Below are 10,948 nucleotides of genomic sequence, written 5' to 3'. Positions count from 1 at the left end.
TCACCACCACCACTTTTCACACCACTACCACCATCACCACCACCACCTCTCACACCACTACCACCATCTACGTCCTCACCTCTCACACCAATACCACCATCACCACCACCACCTCTCACACCACTACCACCATGACCACCACCACCTCTCACACCTCTACCACCATCACCACCCCCACCTCTCACACCACTACCACCATCACCACCACCACCTCTCACGCCATTACCACCACCACCACCTCTCACACCACTACCACCATCACCACCACCACCTCTCACACTACTACCACCATCACCACCACCACCTCTCACACCACTACCACCATCACCACCACCACCTCTCACACCACTACCACCATCACCACCCCCACCTCTCACACCACTACCACCATCACCACCACCACCTCTCACACTACTACCACCATCACCACCACCACCTCTCACACTACTACCACCATCACCACCACCACCTCTCACACCACTACCACCATCACCACCACCACCTCTCACACCACTACCACCATCACCACCAACACTACATTTACCATTACCACTGCCACTATGATCACCATGTCCTTCATCACTATTACCACCACTTTCATCCTCACCTACTATCCCAACAACCACTACAACCACACCTACTACCCCAACCATCACTACAACCACACCTACTACCCCAACCACCACTACAACCACACCTACTACCCCAACCACCACTACAACCACACCTACTACCCCAACCACCACTACAACCACACCTACTACCCCAACCACCACTACAACCATGCCTACTACCCCAACCACCACTACAACCATGTCTACTACCCCAACCACCACTACAACCATGCCTACTACCCCAACCACCACTACAACGATGCCTACTACCCCAACCACCACTACAACCATGCCTACTACTACAACCACCACTACAACCATGCCTACTACCCCAACCACCACTACAACCACACCTACTACCCCAACCATCACTACAACCACACCTACTACCCCAACCATCACTATAACCACACCTACTACCCCAACCATCACTACAACCACACCTACTACCCCAACCACCACTACAACCACACCTACTACCCCAATTATCACTATAACCACACCTACTACCCCAACCATCACTACAACCACACCTACTACCCCAACCACCACTACAACCACACCTACTACCCCAACCATCACTATAACCACACCTACTACCCCAACCATCACTACAACCACACCTACTACCCCAACCATCACTATAACCACACCTACTACCCCAACCATCACTACAACCACACCTACTACCCCAACCACCACTACAACCACACCTACTACCACAACCATCACTACAACCACACCTACTACCCCAACCATCACTATAACCACACCTACTACCCCAACCATCACTATAACCACACCTACTACCCCAACCATCACTACAACCACACCTACTACCCCAACCATCACTATAACCACACCTACTACCCCAACCATCACTATAACCACACCTACTACCCCAACCATCACTACAACCACACCTACTACCACAAGCACCACCACCGAGGTTGCTGATATGCTCAGGTCTTGTCCATCCTGGAAGCCAAATTCTTCTTTCTAATAAAATGTTTCTTCCATATCTCTCTCACCCTGTGTTGGTCTCTCTCACCCTGTGTTGGTCTCTCTCACCTTGTGTTGGTCTCTCTCACCCTGTGTTGGTCTCTCTCACCTTGTGTTGGTCTCTCTCACCCTGTGTTGGTCTCTCTCACCTTGTGTTGGTCTCTCTCACCCTGTGTTGGTCTCTCTCACCCTGTGTTGGTCTCTCTCACCTTGTGTTGGTCTCTCTCACCTTGTGTTGGTGTCTCTCACCTTGTGTTGGTCTCTCACCCTGTGATGGTCTCTCTCACCTTGTGTTGGTCTCTCTCACCCTGTGTTGGTCTCTCTCACCTTGTGTTGGTCTCTCTCACCCTGTGATGGTCTCTCTCACCTTGTGTTGGTCTCTCTCACCTTGTGTTGGTCTCTCTCACCTTGTGTTGGTCTCTCACTTTGTGTTGGTCTCTCTCACCTTGTGTTGGTCTCTCCCAACCTGTGTTGGTCTCTCTCACCTTGTGTTGGTCTCTCTCACCTTGTGTTGGTCTCTCTCACCTTGTCTTGATCTCTCTCACCCTGTGATGGTCTCTCTCACCTTGTGTTGGTCTCTCTCACCCTGTGTTGGTCTCTCTCACCTTGTGCTGGTCTCTCTCACCTTGTGCTGGTCTCTCTCACCTTGTGTTGGTCTCTCTCACCTTGTGTTGGTCTCTCTCACCCTGTGATGGTCTCTCTCACCTTGTGCTGGTCTCTCTCACCTTGTGTTGGTCTCTCTCACCTTGTGTTGGTCTCTCTCACCTTGTGTTGGTCTCTCTCACCCTGTGTTGGTCTCTCTCACCTTGTGTTGGTCTCTCTCACCTTGTGTTGGTCTCTCTCACCCTGTGTTGGTCTCTCTCACCTTGTGTTGGTCTCTCTCACCCTGTGTTGGTCTCTCTCACTGCTTTTCAATTCATGTATTTATCTTATACCCGCTTCTGTCAATTAATATACCTCTTCATATAGACATGTGTATATGTAGATCCTTTATATGTATCTCAATATATAAACATATCTAACCAATTTCATCAATCTGACGCGCTATATATTTTCTACATAATATTAATTCGATGTATTCATACCTCTGCAAAAACATGTAGATAGATAAATAAGATGAATTTTCCTATTTGTTTATCATTTTTTTTTACTGCCAGTGGGCCTACATGTAGGCCCACGTCAACCCGTCCTCCTGAAATGCGAGTACTTGCTGTAACTATGCTGAATATTCACACAAAAACCGGAATTCAGTTATTGGTAAGTATCCACTAAGAAAATGAAACGAAAGTTCCGAACGTTTTCGTGTTTCAACACATTATCAAGAAAATATAAAATATCAAGGAAGTTTCTGTACCTATGTGGACGATCGACGGGCTGCGTGATGTGGTAAACATCTTGTCTATTTGTTGTCCTATGTACTTCTGTGCCACTCATCTACTATATCACAGGTCTTTGTGTCTCCCTATTTCTATGGCTAGTGGAATGTTATTGTGTTTCTCTATCTGTGTGTCTATCTGTCTGTCTGTCTGTCTCTCTCTCTCTCTCTCTCTCTCTCTCTCTCTCTCTCTCTCTCTCTCTCTCTCTCTCTCTCTCTCTCTCTCTCTCTCTCTCTCTCTCTCTCTCTCTCTCTCTCTCTCTCTCTCTCTCTCTCTCTCTCTCTCTCTCTCTCTCTCTCTCTCTCTCTCTCTCTCTCTCTCTCTCTGTCTCTCTCTCTCTCTCTCTCTCTCTCTCTCTCTCTCTCTCTCTCTCTCTCTCTCTCTCTCTCTCTCTCTCTCTCTCTCTCTCTCTCTCTCTCTCTCTCTCTCTCTCTCTCTCTCTCTCTCTCTCTCTCCCTCTTTCTCTCTCTCTCTCTCTCTCTCTCTATCTCTCTCTCTCTCTCTCTCTCTCTCTCTCTCTCTCTCTCTCTCTCTCTCTCTCTCTCTCTCTCTCTCTCTCTCTCTCTCCCTCTTTCTCTCTCCCTCATATCATAATATCTTCCCAATTATCTTCACCCCTTCGTTCCTTCCTTTTCATCTCATTATAACTTACCTTAGTTTCCGTCTTATAATTCTATTATGTATTGATTTCCCTCTCTCTCATTCCTTCTCTGCTCTGAGTCGTCCCCTCACCCCCTGAGAGTCCCCTCACACCCTGAGAGTCCCTTCACCCCATGAGAGTCCCCTCACCCCATGAGAGTCCCCTCACCCCCTGAGAGTCCCCTCACACCCTGAGAGTCCCCTCACACCCTGAGAGTCCCCTCACCCCATGAGAGTACCCTCACCCATGAGATTCCTCTCACCCTATGAGAGTCCCCTCACACCCTGAGAATCCCCTCACCCCCTGAGAGTCCCCTCACCCCCTGAGAGTCCCTTCACACCCTGAGAGTCCCCTCACCCCATGAGAGTCCCCGCTCCCCATGAGAGTTCCCTCACCCCATGAGAGTCCCCTCACCCCCTGAGAGTCCCCTCACCCCCTGAGAGTCCCCTCACCCCCTGAGAGTCCCCTCACCCCATGAGAGTCCCTTCACCCCCTGAGAATTACCTCACCCTTCACTTCACTTCACCTACGGACTTCAACCTACGGCACCTGAAATGGAAGCACCTGGCTAATACAGTAATATCAGAAAGAATACCTGGAAGTAGCCTAAATGAACAGGCACATGCTAATGACCTGCTACGGATGTGCGATAGGTTTGCCTTAAACCAGCAAATAGTAGAACCAACTAGGAAGGAGAACACGCTGGACCTCTTTTTCACTAATAATGATGAGTTGATCGGGAACATAATGATTACAAATACCTGTTACTCAGATCACAACTTAATTGAAGTTCTGACAACCATGGGGAATGGACCTTCAAAACCAGTCCAGATTCCCGGTGGAGGAGATTTCAGCAAATTCAACTTCAATAATAAACAGTTAAACTGGGAGCAAATAAACCAGGACTTCACAGAAATAAACAGGGAAGAACAGCTAGAAAATGCAAACTTGAACCAGTGCCTGGAAAAAATAAGCTCAGTAGCACTAGAAAACAGCAGAGATAGCACCACTCCATAAAGGAGGAAATAAGGCAGAGGCAAAAAATTACAGACCGATAGCACTAACATCGCACATCATAAAAATTTTTGAGAGAGTGCTAAGAATTAAGATCACAAAATACATGGAATCACAGCATCTCCATAACCCAGGACAACATGGTTTCAGAACAGGGCGCTCTTGCCTGTCGCAGTTGCTGGACCACTATGATATGGCATTAGATGCTATGGAAGACAAACAAAATGCTGATGTAATTTACACAGATTTCGCAAAAGCCTTTGATAAATGTGACCACGGTGTTATTGCACATAAAATGCGTTCAAAAGGAATTACCGGGAAAATAGGCAGATGGATCTACAATTTCCTGACTAACAGAACCCAATGTGTAATAGTCAACAAAATAAAATCCAGCCCATCAACCGTGAAGAGCTCAGTCCCCCAGGGTACTGTGCTTGCTCCAGTACTTTTTCTCATCCTCATATCGGACATAGACCAGAACACAACCTATAGCACTGTATCATCCTTTGCAGATGACACTAGGATTTTCATGAGAGTTGGCAACATAGAGGACACGTCAAACCTCCAATCAGATGTAGATCAGGTCTTTCTATAGGCTACAGAAAATAATATGGTGTTTAACGAGGATAAGTTCCAGCTCATGCGCTACGGAAAAATTGAAAATATAAAAACAGAAACCACGTACAAAACTCAGGCAAATCATAACATAGAACGAAAAGGCAATGTAAAGGATCTGGGTGTACTCATGTCGGAAGACCTTACCTTTAAAGAACACAATAAAGTAGCCGTCTCAACTGCAAGAAAAATGACAGGTTGGATAACAAGAACTTTTCACACTAGAGATGCTATACCGATGATGATACTTTTCAAAACGCTTGTGCTCTCTAGAGTGGAGTACTGCTGCACAATGACAGCCCCTTTCAAAGCTGGAAAAATTGCTGACCTGGAGAGCGTGCAGAGATCCTTTACTGCTAGAATCCACTCAGTAAAACATCTAAACTATTGGGACCGACTAAAGAGCCTAAATCTGTACTCCTTTGAGCGCAGGCGGGAGAGATGCATAATAATTTACACGTGGAAAATAATTGAGGGGCTGGTCCCAAACCTGCACACAGAAATAACATCACATGAGACCAGAAGACATGGCAGGATGTGCAGAATACCCCCGTTGAAAAGCAGAGGTGCAACAGGTACTCTGAGAGAAAACTCTATCAACATCAGAGGCAATAGACTGTTCAATACGCTTCCACTACACATAAGGGGCATAACTGGCCGACCCCTCACAGTGTTCAAGAGAGAACTGGATAAGCACCTCCAAAGGATACCTGATCAACCAGGCTGTGACTCATACGTCAGGCTGCGAGCAGCCGCGTCTAACAGCCTGGTTGATCAGTCCAGCAACCAGGAGGCCTGGTCGACGACCGGGCTGCGGGGACACTAAGCCCCGGAAGCACCTCAAGGTAACCTCAAGGTAACCAAGGTAACCCCCTGAGAGTCCCCTCACCCCCTGAGAATTACCTCCCCCCCTGAGAGTTCCCTCACCCCCTCAGAGTTACCTCACCCCCTGAGAGAGCGTACAAAAAGTCTCTTCCCCAAATCAAGCTTAATTGTTTCCATAATTGAGTTACCTCAGAGACGGCACTCACAGTAATTGTGCCTCTCTTCCCTCCTGAGTCTCAACAAGGTGTACTCAGGCCCTCACAGCTATACTTCCGTTGCTCCTGGTGTTCTTATGTTGCTCCTGGTGTTCTTATGTTGCTCCTGGTGTTCTTCTGTTTCTCTTGGTGTTCTTCCGTTACTGCTGGTATTCTTCCGTTACTCCTGGTGTTCTTATGTTGCTCCTAGTGTTCTTCCGTTACTCCTGGTGTTCTTATGTTGCTCCTGGTGTTCTTATGTTGCTCCTGGCGTTCTTCTGTTACTCCTGGTGTTCTTCTGTTGCTCCTGGCGTTCTTCTGTTGCTCCTGGTGTTCATCTGTTACTCCTGGTGTTCTTCTGTTACTCCCGGTGTTCTTCTGTTGCACCTGGTGTTCTTCTGTTGCTCCTGGTGTTCTTCCGTTGTTCCTGGTATTCTTATGTTGCTCCTGGCGTTCTTCTGTTACTCCTGGTGTTCTTTGTTTACCCCTGGTGTTCTTCTGTTACTCCCGGTGTTCTTTGTTTACCCCTGGTGTTCTTCTGTTGCTCCTGGTGTTCTTCTGTTACTCCTGGTGTTCTTCTGTTACCCCCGGTGTTCTTCTGTTACTCCTGGTGTTCTTCTGTTGCACCTGGTTTTCTTCTGTTACTCCTGGTGTTCTTCCGTTACTCCTGGTGTTCTTCTGTTGCTCCTGGTGTTCTTCTGTTACTCCTGGTGTTCTTCTGTTACTCCCGGTGTTCTTCTGTTACTCCTGGTGTTCTTCCGTTACTCCCGGTGTTCTTCTGTTACTCCCGGTGTTCTTCTGTTACTCCCGGTGTTCTTTGTTTACCCCTGCTGTTCTTCTGTTGCTCCTGGTGTTCTTCTGTTACTCCTGGTGTTCTTCTGTTACTCCTGGTGTTCTTCTGTTACTCCTGGTGTTCTTCTGTTGCACCTGGTTTTCTTCTGTTACTCCTGGTGTTCTTCCGTTACTCCTGGTGTTCTTCTCTTGCTCCTGGTGTTCTTCTGTTACTCCCGGTGTTCTTCTGTTGCACCTGGTTTTCTTCTGTTACTCCTGGTGTTCTTCCGTTACTCCCGGTGTTCTTCTGTTACTCCCGGTGTTCTTCTGTTACTCCCGGTGTTCTTCTGTTGCACCTGGTGTTCTTCTGTTGCACCTGGTGTTCTTCTGTTGCTCCTGGTGTTCTTCTGTTACTCCTGGTGTTCTTCTGTTACTCCCGGTGTTCTTCTGTTGCACCTGGTGTTCTTCTGTTGCACCTGGTGTTCTTCTGTTGCTCCTGGTGTTCTTCTGTTACTCCTGGTGTTCTTCCGTTACTCCTGGTGTTCTTCTGTTGCACCTGGTGTTCTTCTGTTACTCCTGGTGTTCTTCTGTTTCACCTGGTGTTCTTCTGTTGCACTTGGTGTTCTTCTGTTGCACCTGGTGTTCTTCTGTTGCTCCTGGTGTTCTTCTGTTACTCCTGGTGTTCTTCCGTTACTCCTGGTGTTCCTATGTTACTCCTGGTGTTCTTCTGTTGCTCCTGGTGTTCTTCCGTTACTCCTGGTGTTCTTCTGTTGCACCTGGTGTTCTTCTGTTGCACCTGGTGTTCTTCTGTTGCACCTGGTGTTCTTCTGTTGCACCTGGTGTTCTTCTGTTACTCCTGGTGTTCTTCTGTTGCACCTGGTGTTCTTCTGTTGCACTTGGTGTTCTTCTGTTACTCCTGGTGTTCTTCTGTTACTCCTGGTGTTCTTCTGTTACGCCTGGTGTTCTTCTGTTGCTCCTGGTGTTCTTCTGTTACTCCCGGTGTTCTTCTGTCACTACCGGTGTTCTTCTGTTACTCCCGGTGTTCTTCTGTTATTCCTGGTGTTCTTCTGTTACTCCTGATGTTATTTGGTTACTCCTGGTGTTCTTCTGTTGCACCTGGTGTTCTTCTGTTACTCCTGGTGTTCTTTGGTTACTCCCGGTGTTCTTCTGTTACTCCTGGTGTTCTTCTGTTACTCCCGGTGTTCTTCTGTTGCACCTGGTGTTCTTCTGTTGCACCTGGTGTTCTTCTGTTGCTCCTGGTGTTCTTCTGTTACTCCTGGTGTTCTTCCGTTACTCCTGGTGTTCTTCTGTTGCACCTGGTGTTCTTCTGTTACTCCTGGTGTTCTTCTGTTGCACCTGGCGTTCTTCTGTTGCACTTGGTGTTCTTCTGTTGCACCTGGTGTTCTTCTGTTGCTCCTGGTGTTCTTCTGTTACTCCTGGTGTTCTTCCGTTACTCCTGGTGTTCCTATGTTACTCCTGGTGTTCTTCTGTTGCTCCTGGTGTTCTTCCGTTACTCCTGGTGTTCTTCTGTTGCACCTGGTGTTCTTCTGTTGCACCTGGTGTTCTTCTGTTGCACCTGGTGTTCTTCTGTTGCACCTGGTGTTCTTCTGTTACTCCTGGTGTTCTTCTGTTGCACCTGGTGTTCTTCTGTTACTCCTGGTGTTCTTCTGTTGCACTTGGTGTTCTTCTGTTACTCCTGGTGTTCTTCTGTTACTCCCGGTGTTCTTCTGTTGCACCTGGTGTTCTTCTGTTACTCCTGGTGTTCTTCTGTTGCACTTGGTGTTCTTCTGTTACTCCTGGTGTTCTTCTGTTACTCCCGGTGTTCTTCTGTTGCACCTGGTGTTCTTCTGTTGCACTTGGTGTTCTTCTGTTACTCCTGGTGTTCTTCTGTTACTCCTGGTGTTCTTCTGTTACGCCTGGTGTTCTTCTGTTGCTCCTGGTGTTCTTCTGTTACTCCCGGTGTTCTTCTGTCACTACCGGTGTTCTTCTGTTACTCCCGGTGTTCTTCTGTTACTCCTGGTGTTCTTCTGTTACTCCTGATGTTATTTGGTTACTCCTGGTGTTCTTCTGTTGCACCTGGTGTTCTTCTGTTACCCCTGGTGTTCTTTGGTTACTCCCGGTGTTCTTCTGTTACTCCTGGTGTTCTTCTGTTACTCCTGGTGTTCTTCTGTTACTCCTGGTGTTCTTCTGTTGCACCTGGTGTTCTTCTGTTACTCCCGGTGTTCTTCTGTTACTCCTGGTGTTCTTCTGTTACTCCTGGTGTTCTTCTGTTACTCCTGGTGTTCTTCTGTTACTCCCGGTGTTCTTCTGTTACTCCTGGTGTTCTTCTGTTACTCCTGATGTCTTTCTGTTACTCCTGGTGTTCTTCTGTTACTCCTGATGTCTTTCTGTTACTTTAGCTTTTGGTTACTCCGATTGTAACTCTTTACATATGACGTTCTTCAGAAGTTTCAGTTGTTCCTCAGTAACTTGATTTCTTATTGTATGGTGTTTTTTCTTAATGGTGTTCTTCTTGAATGGTGTTGTTCTTATATGAATGGTGTTGTTCTTATATGTATGGTGTTGTTCTTATATGTATGGTGTTGTTCTTATATGTATGGTGTTGTTCTTATATGTATGGTGTTGTTCTTATATGTATGGTGTTGTTCTTATATGTATGGTGTTGTTCTTATATGTATGGTGTTCTTCGGTTACTCGTGGAGTTCTTCTGTTCCTCCAGGTGTTCTTCTGTTCCACCAGATGTTTTCTGTTCTTGCAAGTTTTTTCTGTACTTTCAGATATTCTTCATGACCAATGCTATCACATACCAGACAAAAAGATCCGAAATACGACAACCTAACCTAACCTTATACACACTAACCCCACTTTATCTAATGTACTCTAACTTACCTTACCCTAACCTATCTGAATAGCGACTAACTCCCAAACATACTTCGACTCACAAACTCAGCCTCTAGACTAAGCCTCACACTTTCCATACAACAGCAACACTTTCATTTCACCCTCAACACAACTCATCTTTGCCATCCTGGGTCCATTTCCACTCATTTCCAACAATAAGTTTTGTCTTTATCCTCACACAAATAGAAGACATCGATAACTTCCAACTTCTGTCATATGATGAACATTGATGCGTCACTGTGAGGGCCACATCGTTCAACATCACCACTAATGCAGTCACAGGGAGGAGGAACCTTCATGCAAACTGGACGTATCGCGAAGATGGTGTTTAAAGTGTTGATGTGATTGTATGCTATGGGTTACCTGTCTGCTGCTAACACAAATCCAGTTATTTATTATTTTGGAAAATATGTACATAATTTTTTTCTTGTATATGGTACATGTGTCTGGTAGTCACTTGCGGCGCCTTTCGTTCCTTAGGCAGTCACATTACAGTGGAGTTTGCAGTGAAGAATTAGGCCGCTAACCTACACATCTGAAAATTTAGCACCCAACCTACACATCTGAAAATATAGGTAGTGACGACGTTTCAGTCCGTCATGGATCACTACCATGCGTGAAAAAAGGAAAGGAGAGAAAGTCATTACATAGGACTTCATAATCATCCAGGAGGGAGCCTCTTCCTTTTTAAAGCATCATCTGAAGTTTTGGCGTTACAGTAACTTGCCATCAAAACTATCCAAAAATAATCATGATTATTGTATCGAAATGATGTATGATCTTTGAGCGTCTACACTGAACCTCAGTGTGCACTTTGACTTTCCCGACATCCTCAACTCTATGTTCAAGAGTAATTTGAGTGACCATTCACAGTAATTTGAGTAATTTGAGTGATCATACACAGTAATTTGAGTAATTTCAGTAACCATTCATGGTAATTTGAGTGACCATTCACAGTAATTTGAGTGACCATTTTCAGTAATTTGAGTAACTTCA

At 46.3% G+C, this 10,948-nt stretch overlaps 1 protein-coding gene across 1 annotated transcript; it reads left to right on the top strand.

Annotated features, from left to right (window-relative positions):
- Positions 1–569: 569 nt before the first annotated feature.
- Positions 570–1,571, top strand: LOC138364533 (sex-determining region Y protein-like). The gene has a single exon (XM_069324188.1). The coding sequence runs from the start codon at positions 570–572 to the stop codon at positions 1,569–1,571; it is 1,002 nt and encodes a 333-aa protein (XP_069180289.1).
- The last annotated feature ends 9,377 nt before the right edge of the window (positions 1,572–10,948 follow it).

The sequence above is a fragment of the Procambarus clarkii genome, chromosome 13 (assembly GCF_040958095.1).
Source record: "Procambarus clarkii isolate CNS0578487 chromosome 13, FALCON_Pclarkii_2.0, whole genome shotgun sequence".
Lineage (NCBI taxonomy): Eukaryota > Metazoa > Arthropoda > Malacostraca > Decapoda > Cambaridae > Procambarus > Procambarus clarkii.
This window is presented reverse-complemented; position numbering and strand designations above follow the sequence as displayed.

Coding starts and splice junctions, on each gene's coding strand:
- LOC138364533 (XM_069324188.1), top strand. CDS start 570: ATGTCCTTCATCACTATTACCACCACTTTCATCCTCACCTACTATCCC.